General features: G+C 33.9%; 1 protein-coding gene across 11 annotated transcripts in view; it reads left to right on the top strand.

Moving 5' to 3' along the window:
- Positions 1–16,704, top strand: part of IKZF2 (IKAROS family zinc finger 2) — a 176,263-nt gene that overhangs the window by 90,341 nt on the left and 69,218 nt on the right. For 10 of the 11 annotated variants that reach the window (XM_067740703.1, XM_067740699.1, XM_067740706.1 and 7 more), the window contains one exon: positions 14,017–14,283. In XM_067740703.1, coding sequence (XP_067596804.1) covers positions 14,017–14,283 — 267 coding nt within the window. The remainder of the gene's footprint in view (positions 1–14,016; positions 14,284–16,704) is intronic. The other variant, XM_067740709.1, reaches the window with a different exon arrangement.

The raw sequence follows: 16,704 nt of genomic DNA on the forward strand, positions 1-16,704 counted from the left end.
TGAAATATAATTGACAAAACTGTAAGATATTTAAAGTATACATTGTGATGAATTGATATATGTATACATTGTGAAAGGATTCCTTCCATGTAGTTAATAAACAGTCCATGCCTCATATATTTATCATTCTGTGAGTGTGTGAGAACATTTAAGTTCTACACTCTTTGAAAAATTTAATTAAACAAAACGGTGTTATCAACTATAGTTACTATGTTACACATTAGATGCTCAGACCTTATTTATCTTATAGCTGAAAGTTTGTACCCTTTTACTAACCTTTCCCTATTTTCCCCTCCTTCCAGCCCCTGGCAACACACATTTCTACTCTCTATTTCTATGAGTTTGACTTATTTTAGATTCCACATATAAGTGATACCATGCAGTATTTGTTGTTCTCTTTCTGGCTTATTTCATTTAGCATAAAGCCCTCAAGGTTCATCCATGTTGTCACAAACATAGGATTTTCTTCTTTATTATAGCTGAATAATATTCCGTTGTATTTATATTCCATGTCTTCTTTATCCATTCATTCATTGAAACCTTAAGTTGTTTCCATATCTTGGCTATTGTGCCAGAGAAAGAAGTAAAAGGCATCCAAATCAGAAAGAAAGAAGTAAAATTGTCTCTATTTGCAGATGACATGATATTATATATAGAACACCCTAAAGACTCACCTAAAAACTGTTAGAACTAACAAACAAATTTCGTAAAGTTGCAGGGTACAAAATCAGTATATAAGAATCAGTTGGATTTGTATACACTAACAATGAACTATTAGAGAAGTTAAGAAAACAATACCATTTATAACAACATCAGAAAAAGGAAATACTTAGGAATAAATTTAACCAAGGAGGTGAAAGATCTGTACGCTGAAAACTATAAAACACTGATGAAAGAAATTGAAGAAGACACAAATAAATGGAAAGATATTTTGTGTTCATGGATTGGAAGAATAATATTGTTAAAATATTCATACAACCCAAAGGATTCTACAGATTCAATTCAATCCCTATCAAAATTCCAATGACACTTTTCACAGAAAGAGAAAACAGATCCTAAAATTTGTATTGAGCCACAAAAGACCCTGAATAGCTAAAGCAATCTTTGAGAAAGAACAGCAAAGTTGGAGACATTACAATTCCTGATTTCAAACTATATTACAAAGCTATAGTGATCCAAACAGTATGATATTAACATAAAAATAGACACAGATGAAAGTAAAATAGTCCAAAAAAAAGCCCATTCATATATGGTCAGTTAATTTACAACAGAGGAGCCAAGAACAGACAGGTAGGTCAAAGATAGTCTCTTCAATAAGGAAAACTGGACAGCCACATGCAAAAGAATGAAGCTGGACCACTGTCTTACTCCCTGTACAGAAATGCATTCAAAATGGATTACAGACTTAAATTTAAAACCTCAAACTGTAAAATTCCTAAAAGAAAACATTGGGGGTAAGTTCTTTGACATCAGTTTTGGCAATGATTTTTTGTATAAAGAAAATTATATTTAGATACTAAGTAGCTGATTATTATTACTGATTACACAAATCGTTTTTTATATAAAATTTCAAGTATAGTTTGCTTGTATCCTGGAATCACATATACCACAGACTGAAGGGACCTCAAGAATCATGGCCTCAGGCAGGTAGGCTTTTAATTATTTTAGCTGCACAAATAAGTAGCATTATCTAGGTTTCACAGATGAGGAAACTAAGTCTCTTAGAAGGTAACCCATCCAATTACAGGTGACAGAGATGTGAGATCAGCACAAAATCATAACTTAAGGAGAAATAAAACTCAGTTTGTATAAGTTTTAGTCTACTTATGATATGATTAGAAAATATCAAGTATTTTAAAGAAAGTATTTTTTAAATGAGTAAGGGGCTCCTTTGCATCTAATAAGTGTATTAGCTTACTTTTACAAGCTAAGACAAGCTATTTGTATGCCCCTTAATGATATCAGACATATCTGTTTAATTTGCTTCCTATGATACATAGAACTATGTCATCATTTTAATTATGTTTCATATACTTGAACTATGAGCTTTAGAAAGCTGGTTAAAGGATGTTCTAGAAATGGAGAAAGACAACGCATTGAATAATCAAAACTTTGTTTCACAGATCGATGACTGCTTAAAGTAACTACTTACAATTCAGAAAAGGCTGTCTTTTTGAAATAGTGATCTTGTGAGAGTATTTCTTGATTACTTATGCTCTGCATTTTGCACTGAGATTTTATAGTAGTAGCATATGCTGGGGGAAGGGCTTTCAAGTCATTGTATTTCACATCATAATATTTTACTGTGCACGGTTGCCCATATATAAACGCAGAAAAATACATATACATACATAGATACATATATGCATAAATTTCACAAGTGCCATGAAAGCAGGGACCATATCTGTCCTATTCACTGCTGTGTTGTGGTACCTGGCACAGAGCAGGTGCTCAGTAAGTAATTTTGAATGGATGAACGAATAAATTCTAAGGAGATCCCTCTTCTGTACTGTGGTTGTTGAAACAGTCTGTTAATAAGTTGACAGCACTCATCTTTGAAATTACTACCTACAAGCATTAATTCCCTTGTGCCTTACTCTATTTTAAACTTTGATTTTAAAATATTTTCTATTTATGTTACCCATTGAATATATGCATTCCAGAAAAAAACGGTGTCACTCAAAACCAACATGTATTCATGCATCTTTCTTTTCTCTTCATGCTCGCCCCCCTTTTGAGTGCCATCTGTCTTCTCTTTATTATATAAAGCATATCCAACCTGTAAGTACTATCTTAAATGCCACTTCGTGAAGCCTTCTCTGTCATCCCCGTGCTTCCCTGGAGTAAACATACACCCCCCCCCCAGTTACATTTGTTTGATGTCCTACATTTTATGATATGCTTTCATATGGTAGCTCTATTAATAAGAAGTAAAATAGCTGTAAGGGTGTTGTATATACAATTGTACTTAATACTCAGAACAGCCCTAGGAGACAGGTGATCATTTTCTTGATTTTATAGATGAGAAAAATGAGACTGAGAGAGTCTTCTTAAGGTCATGTGGCTAATAAATGAAAGGGCCTGGCCTTAAACCCGAGGGTACTGAGTCTCTTAGCCATAGGCTCTAACTGCTTGCACTAACTGACTATGCTTCCCCAATTTTATGACTTTTATATAGAGGATATTATCCCCAGTTTACATGGTAGGAAACAGGGGCGTGTTAAATTACTTCTTAATGTCCACATATGTAAAGTACTTAAACACAGGTATTCTAATCCAGCATTTCCATTATTCACCTAGTACCTCCTACGTTGCTTTGTAATTATTTTTTTTACCTTTTAACAAATGCATTCTATATGACTGACTATTCATTAGGGGTAGGAAACAGGTATGAACATTGCAAAAAAAATTGCCGCTGCTACATTGCAGAAAATAAAATTTGCTGGGTGGTTGTTTAGATTCATTTTTCTTAATCACAACTACAAATTTTCTCTTTTTTGCTACTACTTGATACGCTTTCTTGATTATACATTTTTAACCAAACAATCCTGCATCTTGGGGCCAAATGTTGACTCTCTTTATTTCACACAAATAGTGAAGGGTTTATGGAAGAACATCGGGGAAAGAACTTCTGTAGCCTTGATGTTTGTTCCAGATTTTGGCAACCAGGGATATTTGAACCCAGGGTATGGAAAGCTGTTGGGTTCCTCTGTCACTTCAGTTCAGAGGCTCAGTAAAGCTGTTGAAGTGCATCGCCTGGCTTTGGTTCTTCCCTCTGTTGCCCTTGCTCCGTAATAGAAACCCTGCTCCATTTCTTATCTCTTTCTCTTTAGCGAGCCGGCAGCACTGCCTTCTGACCTGGTTTAAACGTCCTCAGTGACCTCTGGCAATCTAATGTTTGGGTCCCTTCGGGAATATGCCCACTCAGCTGGATTTTATAGTAACGATTTTACTTCTTACAGAAGTTTGGTTAACAATTTTGTACTCCCCTTATTAAAGAGAGAATTTCACAATGTAATTTGCTTCACAAACCTCCCACAGTTATGTTAAGCAGATGGTTGCCAAACACCAGTTCAAACTAGATTGCTCCTATATGAAATAAAATCCATGCTCAGAAAATCTGGCAGTGGAAGCTGGTCTTCCTCCAAAACAGGCTTTCAGACAAATTTCTCTTTACTCAAAGCTGGCAAACTACTACACCTGTATTCAACATGCAGTAAAGAAAATGTCAGATGGCACACATCGGTTCAAAGTTACTCTTCTTTAACATACTGACATCCTTTTTTCTTTACTGGTAACTAGTAACTGTTTTGCTTTTGGTGACATAGGGGACATAGCAAGAATTTGGTCATCAGTTCTTGGTTCTAATTTCAGATCTGGCTCTGAATAGATGTGTGACTTGGACATGTTACCTCACCCATTCTGAGCTTTAGTTTTCTCATCTGTAAAATGAGGGTAATATTGTATACTTCACAGAGCAGCTGTCATGATTAATATCAGGTGATGCATGTAATGCACTGAAAGTCTTTCCTTTTATACAGTGATCCTTCAGTTTAATGTTATGTTGATGATGTTTTGTGTTTAAAACCTAATTCTATGATAATTATTTGTCACTTGTGGTTAATTTATGCATAGCCTATGTAACTTAAAAAAGAAGTATGATAGGTAAATCAGCAACAGCAGTTCAACAAACATTTATTGAATGCCTGGTACGTGTAAGGGGAAGATGGTTTTACAATTGTGAATAAAGACAGCATTTCTTTTCAAAAATCTCACACCATAGGGAGCATAGAGTTAAGGCAAATATACTAATGAAATCACTGTAATGTGTCTTTGTGCTCAGGAAACACTTCATGAAAAAGGGTGGAAGATAAGTCAGCTTCGAAGGTATGCTGATATTGACAGAAGTAGGGGAAAGATTCCAGAAAATAATAATAGGGGCCGGGGGGGGGGGGAATAAGTAGAGATGTATAGGATAAGTTCCAGGAAGAATGACTAGAAAATGACTGGAAAAAGTATGAATAACTAAGGGACTAATAGGACATATGGCCAAGAGCAATGATGGAACTATGCTGTGGTGGTCCTTAAAGTCCATACCAGTACCTTTGTATTTAATTTGTAGGCAGTGAGCAGTCATGGAAGACATTTAGAAGAGCAATATGAGCTCTGCTTTAGGAAAATTAATCTAAAAACTGAACATACGATGAATTGGGGGAGTAGAGTGTGGCAAAAAACTGAAAAGAGACCCAGCTAGAAAGTTGTTGAAATTGTTCCAGGTGAGAAGGCATGGGGAATCTTAAAGAAGCTCTGTGTTGCCCACGAAAATGCACAAAAAGGAGTTGGATATGCAAGACATGGCACATATTGAATCTCTAGGACTTGGCAAATGCAATCATTCATTTAAAGCATGGATAAAGGGATAGACTGTTGTTTGTCTGTGGCATTTCTATTTAAACTAGGCTTATTTTCTCCACGTTGTACATCTCATGAACTAGTTGTCTGCCAGAAAACAGAAACTTCACCCTTGGGCTACAGTGGTGCCACTGTGCTGGTCAATAAAGATGGGTAGTCTGATGATGGGCATGCTGTTTATGGTTGCATGCACTGTGGGAGACCATTAGGGAGTGAGATGTCTAGGCTCCTTAGTTTTACTTTTTTTTCCAAGGAGGTAGAGAGGATACTTTTTTGGTATTTATTTTGTTGTGAAGATCTCTTTAAATGTAAATGAAATACTGCATGAGCTACTCATAGGTATGATTTATCTTGGTAAAAAACATTGACACAAGACTGTCAAAATGTGGCAAAGGAAGTCCTAAAATGCCATCCTCCGTAACTGTTGGTTTAGAGATTAAAGTTGATTATATTGATTTTTTTCTCAAATGGCTGTCTTTACCTACCACTGATAAGTCATAGCATGACAAGGAATATAGAAAAAGCAAGGATCAGGAAAATGATTGAATATTGGCAGATTCTTCAGGAATTAGTTGTACTACATGGACCTACCCCTGCCTTAAGACCAAAACAAATCTAAAAATTAGAAAGTAGTTCTTTTGAGTGGGCATATGCATCCCAGACTTGCTAGAAAGTATTAATTCTGTAGTTCAGTTTGTGGAAACTTCTTTTTATTTTATCTGACTGATGTGGTCTTGAATTCCTGGTATCCTCTTTAACTGATGGACACAATTTTACAACATCTGAAAGATCTATTTGCCTAGGACTGGTATTTGTCCTAAATATAATACTAATATTAGTTGCTTGTTTAATTGGAGAGGCAGTATCATGTCATAGGAAGATGCGAAGCTAAGAGACAGAAGATCTTGAGTTGATATCAGGCTCACATTTACTACCTTTGCATCCTTGGGAAGGTTATTTAACAACCATGCCTCCATTTGTTTATCTGCGTTTGCCCTACGTACAATCCACTGTGGTTCTGAGTATCAAATGAGACAATATGAATTTTTTAAATCATGAAGAATTATAATGTTGTTATTTTTCTATTATTATTATTATTAAAAGGATTCTAAACCCTTAGTGTAAAGAGACTATTTTATCTAGCCTGCTGTTTTCAGGAGTATCAAGTGTTATTTTTCCCATATTTCAGGTGACGCAGGTGGCTGAGTCAAAATAAAAAAAAATTCCCAAAAGGTCCCAGAACTAGTTAAGTGGCAGAAAGGGAGGTAAAGACCCTGATTTCCTGCAATCAGGTGCAGAGTAACTTTCTTCCACACTGTTTTTAGAATAGTAGTCATATTTCAGAAACCAGCACTGTCTTGATCTATTACCCTACTAGGTTTAAGAAATACATAGTCTAACTATATTGGGGAAAGGAGAGAGTGGGGGGAGGACGAGAAAATGAGGTGATGTGATGTGCAGACAGAATGCTACCTACAAATGGCTCAGCTGCAGTTCACTGACACCAGTGTCTAGACTTGTCCAACCTTTTCTAAAACGAATACTTTAAGGATGTTATGAGGCAGCTGTTTTGCAAGACTTATGCATTTATTTACTCACAGTTAAAAGGAACAAAGTTTTTATATTGTGTGAAATTTTGTTGAGGAAATTTGTTGAAAAATGATTGCACATACCTTAATATAATTTTTGTTGTGAGGATTTTACTTTCATTGTTTAGACGGTTGTAAGTTCATTAGTAAATAATTGTGCTTTACATCAGAGTTTTGAAAGCAGTTTGTTTTTTCAACACATTATTTAAACAGCTGCTGGGCTGTTAACATGGATTTAATCATGTTTGGTGTTTCTTTTTTGAAAGTTTAAATGAGAGAGAGTTGTATTAGCTCAGAAGCAACTTCAACAGATTATTAGATAGACATATTGATTCAATTAGTGTGTATAACACCGTTTCAAGTATCTGGCATAGCCCTGGAGAAATTAATGCTTATAAGTAATAACACCTCTTAAGTGTCCTCTTGAATGTTCACACAACAGAAACCAGGCATATGAAAGTCCACTTATACATCACACCTGAGATTTTTTTTCCCAGTTTGATAAGAATGGCATTTTAGCTCTCTTTTATTATTAGCCCTGTGAAAGAAATATTTAACTCCCGTAGTCTTTGCTTCCTTTAAAAATTAAGAGTTGAACAATATAATTTGGAAATTAAACAGAATAAATCACAATAAATATTATATCCTTTCAAATACAGCAAATAAATCATAATCCCTTTGGATTATTTTCCTGGCTAGGGAATTTCAATAATCTGTTCGTGGATTAGTAGAATCAACTCATACTAATAATAAAGTTTTAAGTTGTATAAAGTTTAATTTAGATTTTAAAAAATATTTTAATAATGATATTTTAGGTTCTGGTTACTATGATTTTTCAAAACTTGACATTTTAAAAAAGATAGGATTATCTGTGAAAACCTCATTCTAAGGATGAGGATAGAATTTATTCCTTCAATTTGGTAATTCAAAATTAACTGGATATACTTCACCATATGTGTAAAAAATGATCTTTTCCCCCAAATTTTAAAAATTGAGAATTTTGTATTATTTGAAGCCATCAGGTGCCAGACATTGCAAAATCATATGCCACCTTGCATAAGTGGGTAATTTGGTGAAGTTAGGGTGTAAAAAATAGGAAATGTCCAGTTTCTAAGGAAAAGCTTCTTCACATTTATGTATTGTTCAATAAATTCAAATTACAGGTTAGTAAAATATTTCCTGTACTTTTACTCATAAACTCTTTCATGACCTGGGTATATACCATCCTGCTAATATAGGTTTCTTATTTAAGTGAAAAATATTCTTCAGCTTTTAGTCTTAAATCTTCATAATGAATCACTTTTAGCAAAGTATTAGGCAAGCAATAAATATTTGCTGGTTCAATGAGTTTTAGAGAGAATTCCATTTTGGTCCTTGTGTCTTATTGGTTGAGGTGGGTGAGATCTATTTTGTGAGGTCTATTAGTGTATGTAACAACATTGTACATTTCATTTTCCATTTTATTTTTAAGTGGTATACATTTGGGTTTTGAATTGTCTTTAATTTTCGAAGTATAATGAGTAGTAAAGAAAATTTCAGTATGAAATAGACAACCAAAATAATGTTGTTTTAACAGCTTCACAAAATAACATAATTTTTTCCCCATTTGGTTTTCTGCCTTTTTTTTAAAAAAAAAAACAGTCATCTATATATGTTTAGCTGTGTAAATACCCTTATTCAGTTATCCTTTTATTTAATACCATGTTACTGAATTTAAGGCAAGTCTAGTGTAACTTTATCCACTCAGTATTATGTATCTCGAAACAGTGATAATTATGAAGGCTTTGAGTGTAGAGAGCACAGTATGGTTACTGAAGAAACTTCTACAATTGAAATTTGTTTGGCCTGGGAGTCATTTATACGAGCTCTTGTGTGAGTCTCTTTACTTCTCAGCATTGGGATGATTACATGTAAATGGGAGGTGATTAAACCATGCGGTTTTTTTTTTTTTTTTTTTTGCGGTACGCGGGCCTCTCACTGTCGCGGCCCCTCCCGCTGCGGAGCACAGGCTCCGGACGCGCAGGCCCAGAGGCCATGGCTCACGGGCCCAGCCCCTCCGCGGCACGTGGGATCCTCCCGGACCGGGGCACGAACCCGTGTCCCCTGCATCGGCCGGCAGACCCCCAACCACTGCGCCACCAGGGAAGCTCCCACCATGCGTTTTTATAGCATCTATAAACTATATCCTAAAGTTCAAAAACAGTAGTTTGAAAGCATAAAGAAGAGGGGGATAAAGCTTTAATTCATAAACATATTTGCATTATGAAGCAATTTTTTGCATAAATATATATGTGGAATGTTTTAACATGAAATATATTCAAAGCTTTGTCTATGTAAAATTGATTATGAAAGTCTTTTTGATTAAATGTTGTTATCCTTGAACCATGTTCACAAACCTCCAAGTCTACTAAAAAAAAAAATCACTATAACAATTAACTTTTTCTTGATGCTTTAAAATTTGACTTTTCTTTGTTTTAAACTGTGAACTATATCATCTCCTTTGAGAAAAAAAGATACCTATGTTAAGCATATTTATTTATTAAAAATATTCAAATATCTATATATTATAGTTATTTGTGACTACAATATCAAATAACAAAGAAAAGATTGATCAATTAAAATCTTATTTCACATCTTTTCGTTGCTAATCATTCATTCTGACAAAATATTGTTTTTATTAAACTGTTACTGCTTGTCAGTATATAAAAGTATATGTAAATTCCCACAGATATGTTTAAATTTTACATTCTTCATTTCGTAGCAAGAAAATAAGCTTGAAAAATAATTGTTGGTATTGAGATTTATAATAACAAGATTTCTTTTCACTCACACTAGCAAGTTCTTATCTTCATAGAAATTAGCCATTTATGAGGATGCCTTTCTGTTAACCAAATTGTAAAAGAAGTATTATATGAGGAGTTAAAATTCAAAGATTTGGTAACTTATGTACTATGATTATTATACAATGATTAATAATTATAATAGCTTTATATATTGTAACTACAAATAATTATGATATAAGTCATTTATTAATATATAAATTATAGAGTATAAATTTACCAGACATTTTAATTTAATCATTAATGAGTTAAAATATTAGGTGCTCTGTGTTAATTAGAAACATCCTAAACAGTAAAAATAAATCATAGGAGAATTTCTTTTATGTTCTTTGAGTAGAGAAATTTTTTCTATTTAACAGTTAAAATTCAGACCACTTTAAGTAATCACTTTTTGTCCTAGAATTTCAACTTAATTTTAGTAGGATGGGTTAAAAATTAATTAGAATGGAATTTTGTTTGTACATAGGCCATCATATTAATGCAAAACTTAATCTATGCTATGTATGTATTAAAATGTATTTCATTTTATTGATTTACTATATCAATAAATATACTGTTTACTACAGTAATAGTGTGTACACATCCATACATGGCAAACATATAATTCCTTAGAGTATAATATTGTTAGAGAAAAGATGACTATAATTTTCCACTTTTTCTGTATTTCAGTGCTAATAAACATTTTTTTTTTTTGGATATTCATTTCAAGTATATTCTTCTGTGGATAGAAACTCTAAGTATAATTTTAATATCCAATACATTGTTAAATGACATATTTACCCATGTTTGAGACTATGTTTTGATGTCCATATTATAATATTCTCACTAGGGAAAAGATGATACTTTAGTGTAATATCAAGTCATATCCTTCATAATTTGGTAGTTTTGAAATTTAAGAGGCCTATAGTTTCAGACCCAAAACCCACTCTTTTAGGTATACATTTCTTCAGTTCTCGAAATGAAATCTTAGTAGACCTTATACTCATTAAAGGTAGCTTATCAGATATTGACTAGTTCAGGAATGTAAATGATGGCATTGCTGCAAAGTTTGTGATCTTTAGGACATCACTTAAATGTGTGGGAAAATTTGCTCACAGGCTGGTATATGAAGTCATGCCGCATAAAGTCATACTTTTCATTTGTTTTCTTCTTAATATTTCTTTTAAATGACTGACAATTGTGGATGAAATGTGGGACTACATAGGGTAACCAATAGTATTTTACATTAATTAGAAAAATTTTCCTTCTCCGAAAAAATATGGAAAAATTTCTTGGAATATGGAAAAATCTATTGAAGCAAGACACAGAATCCAGAAGCCATAATTGAAAATGTTAAAAATTCAAAATTTAAAATTAGCATACATGCCAAAAAATACCCTAGAGTAAAAAGATAAACCGAAATTTTTGCAAAACATATCACAGCGCTAAGTTCCTTAGTATATCAAGCATTTAAATTCAGTGAGAAAGGCTGACAACCTAGTAGAAAAATGGGCAAAGAACTTTGATAGGCAGTTCTACAAAAAAAAAAAACCACACACATTTAAACATAGAAAAAGATGCCCAACTTCATTCACAATAAAAAAATTCATATTAAAAATCTGAAGTACAATAACCAGTGTTTATCAGATTAACAGTTCTGTGTGGTATTATACAATAGTGTCTATAATAGCACTAAACAAGAAGTAATCTTAAAAGCCTGGATGAATGAGTTATATTTGTAAAGTCGATTTTATGCAGGTATTAGAAAGAACAGTGTAGATTCCTATGTATGGAAAATATTGAACAGATGTTAATTGAAGAAAGGAAAGTTAAAGTCAGATAAATTGTACAGTCCAATTTGTGTAAAAAGAGAGACTATATATACACACATGTACACACATACATATACACACACACAGTTCTAAAGAGAAGACAAGGATAGGGGTTGTTTTTGAGACCAGAACTGAAGAATGGGTGAACTTTGGGTAGAAAAGGACTTAATTTTCACTTTTTATCCTTTATGACGATTAATTTTTCGTTGCTATGTTAATGGATACTTTAAACATATTTTTAAAAAGCTTAAAGAAAGAAGATTCTAAATCAAGTAAAATACCTCAGGGAATACTGCCTGAAATACCTCCTATATGCCACAGATTTCTGTAGCATACTGGGGATATTAAGATGGAAAAATATTGTCTTTACTCTTCTCAAAACCCAGTAAAGCAGTCCTAATTTGTACATAGGGTGAAACTCAAGGGAGTAGATATTTTATTAGAGATCAGGCAAGAAGACTGTCTATCCCTTTGCAGATCTTGGGATAGTTTACATGCTGTAAGTTAATTGATCTTTACAAAAACCTTATGGAATAAAAAGAGCACTGTATATCCAAAGAAAAATAATAGTAAGCCCATTTTTTATATTTACTCATTTAATGCTTACATCTGCCCTAGGAAGTGGGTACCGTTATCGTCCCAGTGTTGTAGAGGACATAGAGAACTTACTTAAGTAACTTGCAGAAGGTGACACTGCTTACTAAGTGCCACTGCTAGGATCTTCACTCTTAATAGCTAAACTATTCTGCTTAAACTTTATTCTGTAATCTGAATTCATCTCCACAAATGAAAGACATAAGATTCAGAGGTTAAATACTTAGTTCAAGATTATACTGCAGTAAATGTCAAAGCCAGTTCTCCTGACTAAATCCAGTGATCCCCACATTGTACCACACTGCCTGTAGTTCACAGGGGAGTTCCAAAGAGGGAGAAAGGGAAGAGTCATTTTGATAATATATACTACCTATCATGAGTACTAACAACAAATCACAGAAGGGGTGGTTTCTCTAAGAAAACAATTGCAGTAAAAAGAACTTACTTCCTTTTTATGAAAATAGTTCCTCTGTTCAAGAAATACCAAATAATTTGTTTTGCTTAGTAACTTTGATATGGTTTCTGGAGGCATTTTCAAGATCACTGGATAAAAAACTGGTATTCATTTAAAGCTTGTTTCTCTTGTGAAAGGACTCTGTCAGCAATCCATAATGAGGGCTGTGCTAACAAAATTCCAACTTTTCTGTGGGATGATCCAAAAACAGCAAACAGAAGGCATTGAATTTCTTAACAGTCACAAGTGCGTGCATGCATGCTATGCCATTCCTGTCATTCACTGCTTTTTGGTGTGCATAGATTAAAGTTGGAATACTTTGATTTGCAGACTAATATGTTCCATAGAGAACTTTTTTCACATAGGAAAAAAAAGAGTAGCTTAAGAGCACGTGAGGTCTGTGCATTCTGCCCTTCATTTATACAGCTCTCAACTGAATGTATGTGTTTAGTCTGATTTTAGGATATTTGCCTTGACAGTGTGCCTTCATACGTCTAAGCTATTTGCTGGATTAAGATCCCGAGTTGTTTCTCTTGATAGAATAAAAAGAAAATATGGTTCTGATGAACCTAGGGACAGGATAGGAATAAAGACGCAGACATAGAGAATGGACTTGAGGACACAGAGAGGGGGTAGGGTAAGCTGGGACGAAGTGAGAGAGGAGCGTTGACATATATACACTACCAAATGTAAAATAGATAGCTAGTGGGAAGCAGCTGCATCACACAGGGAGATCAGCTCAGTGCTTTGTGACCACCTAGAGGGGTGGAATAGGGAGGGTGGGAGGGAGAGGCAAGAGGGAGGGGATATGGGGATATATGTATACAGATAGCTGATTCACTTTGTTATACAGCAGAAACTAACACAACGCTGTAAAGCAATTATACTCGAATAAAGATGTTAAAGAAAAAAAAAAACAGGTTTATGCAAGTACCCTAATGGAAAACAGAGACTATGAAGTGTATATATAATGATTGTTACATTCAGAAGAGGTGTAGCTCAATGGGTTAAGTGGTATCTAATCTTGTCTTTTTCATAATCCTACCTCAGTCTAGTAGCCTTAGTGACAAACTCAAAAGTATAACAATACCAGTTGATACTGAGCTTTCCTAAGCCATCTTCACTTTCATGCCAGAGCTTCACGGAAATATCATAGAACACAGTATGTACTAACATTGCATGGGGGATGGACTATATTCTACTTAGTATAGCATTCTCAACCATGTTAATAGAATGGCAGTGGGTGGAAAAGAGATGTAGGTGACAACACATAACATGCATTTAAAATGTCTTCCTTTCTTCTTTTTAAATTACAGCAAATTCAGTAAAGCTAGAAATGCAGAGTGACGAAGAGTGTGACAGGAAACCCCTGAGCCGCGAAGACGAGATCAGGGGCCATGATGAGGGTAGCAGCCTAGAAGAACCCCTAATTGAAAGCAGCGAGGTGGCAGACAACAGGAAAGTCCAGGAGCTTCAAGGCGAGGGAGGAATCCGGCTTCCGAATGGTAAACTGAAATGTGACGTCTGTGGCATGGTTTGCATTGGGCCCAATGTGCTTATGGTACATAAAAGGAGTCACACTGGTAAGCAGCTGAAAGAATAACCTGATGACTGCCTGTGACATCTGATGTTGATATTACCTGACATCTATTCTCTTTCCTTTTTATTCAGGGGTGGCAATGGTGAAACTACCTTTTCAGAATTCTGCTAGTATTGGATTGCTGAAAAGCAGAGAGTAGCCTGGGTCTTGACTTCCAGCCTTCAAATCTGAATAGCATATCAAAAAGAAGTTTGGGATTCAGTTTCCACAGTTCTTAATATAGCAAAAATATGATAAGGGTTCAAAAGGTATAGGAGAATTTCATTGTGTAACTTGATCTTTTTGTATTCCTATACATATTTTACCATACCCATGGGCAGGTAATAGAGTTTGCTATAACATGGTACTCATGCATTTATGTAAGGGTTGATCATTTTCATCTTGTCTAGTTAACTTCTTGGAATACAATTTCCAATCAATCTTTGCCTACCATGGGTCTCTGTAGGAGGCAGATATTTATCTCCCCCAGTTCCAGGATGTCACCATCTTCCTGTAATTTTTAACTATAACTCCTGCAAGGAGATACGTAGGGTAGAATACAGCAAAGGGTGGTAGGAATGTGAAATCACAGAATCAGGTGAGGAAAGAGACCTCAGGTTAATTTAATATACACTTTTAGACCTTTGAGTAATGTGAAAAACCAACTCAGTGAGCAGGCCTTATTTAAACCTCTTCAAATCCTTTGGTAAAATTTTTTTAAAATTTCTTTTTAATGTAAAACACAAGAAATGAGATTGTGGCAAGGTAGGCAGATCATTGACCCAGAAAAATTCAAATTTATATGAAATTCGATTTAAAGGTAATGATAGCTTAAACTATAATGCAGAGTAGTATTATACAGCAAAATAGTAATAACTCATACACTCAGAGTTTTAAAATATGACACTCTTTTGGAAGAGAGAGAAATCACAGTAAAGACATTGATTTAAAAGATTGACTTCTAGATAATCAATTTCATAAGTAGATGCTTAAAACATGAGAGATACCAGGGACATTGATGTCTTCTTAGTCCAAACCTCTCATTTACACATCAAGAAACTGAAGCCCAAAGCAGTCAAGTGATTTATCCATGATCCCTTATGTGGTTAAGGGAATTGTGAGGCTAGGATCAAGGTTTCCTGATGTCCAGAGTGGTTTTGTTCCAATTTTCTATGCTTGGTATATCAATATATCAATATTTTATGATGAGGTATTACTATAAGGCTGATATTTTAATTATAGTGAGAAATTACACATTAAAATCAGTGTTATCTTAAACAAAATCATCAGCTTTAGGGCTTACACTCTTATCCAACCATATAGTCAGTTACATTTTTACTTTTTTGTTTTGAATTTCCTTTTTAAATAGCATCATGATTTTAAAATATTTTTAAGTTTATAGTAATATTTGTATTACTAATGAAAATTTTTTTTTAATTTTTAAAAATGTCTCATGGAAAAATTAAAAGATCAAGCTTGGTACCATATTTGATAAGAAAAAAAGGAAAAGGCTGTAAAGTAGTGAGGCTACTTTTCTTCTATGCTCATGAAGTAATTCCAACTGCAGTTCTAAAAGAAGAGTTCCACAAAGTTACGATGTATTCATCATCTCAGAGTGATTATATTGAGGAAGATAACACTCAGATGTCTAACTTCTCCCATCTAGCAATGTAGAAACTAAACAAAATTAGTCTAATGACTTTTCAGTTGAATTGCATATAGTGTTCATAAGTCTGAAAAATATATTTTAAAAAATTTTGTAAGATATTTAATAAACCTTTTATGGTCTGAGTTAAGAATATTCAAAGAATCTGAATATACTCTGTTGAAAATTTAGGTTAATTGATGTTTTACTGTAACTGCAGTGATTTTCATGAGGATTGTTGGTTTGTAAACACAGTTAATAATTGCATACCTACTGTACTGTCCACTTCATATTTTTTACTCTAGTAGAGTTGAAAACCATCTAACTAACATGGAAAGTGTTTCTAAATAGTTATACAGATTTCCACAAGTCCTAGGAGTATGGGATTCACTCAGCTAGTAAAGGCAAGGAAAATAGACTGAACAACTATTTAAAGTACTCTTGGAACTCTATGAACTTTTATTGTTAATAAATATTTATTAGAGTACTGGCAAAATTATTACACTTTCCTCAGATCTGGGAGGTTTTTCTTAAAGTTACTAGCCATTCGTAGAGGAGCTTGGGATACCTGCCATACATTGTTAACCGTGAAATTGTGATGATGTGTCTTTAAATTAGCCATTTTTATATGTATTTCTGATGACCAGTTTATACATCTGAGTGGGTCATGACATTTTCAACTCCATTTTAGCAATATGAGAATAGAAAGTCTACTTGTATTTCTATAGATTGGAAAATATATATATATAGTCAGAATATAGTCATTAACCAAATGTTTTC

This window comes from Pseudorca crassidens, chromosome 6 (assembly GCF_039906515.1).
Source record: "Pseudorca crassidens isolate mPseCra1 chromosome 6, mPseCra1.hap1, whole genome shotgun sequence".
NCBI lineage: Eukaryota > Metazoa > Chordata > Mammalia > Artiodactyla > Delphinidae > Pseudorca > Pseudorca crassidens.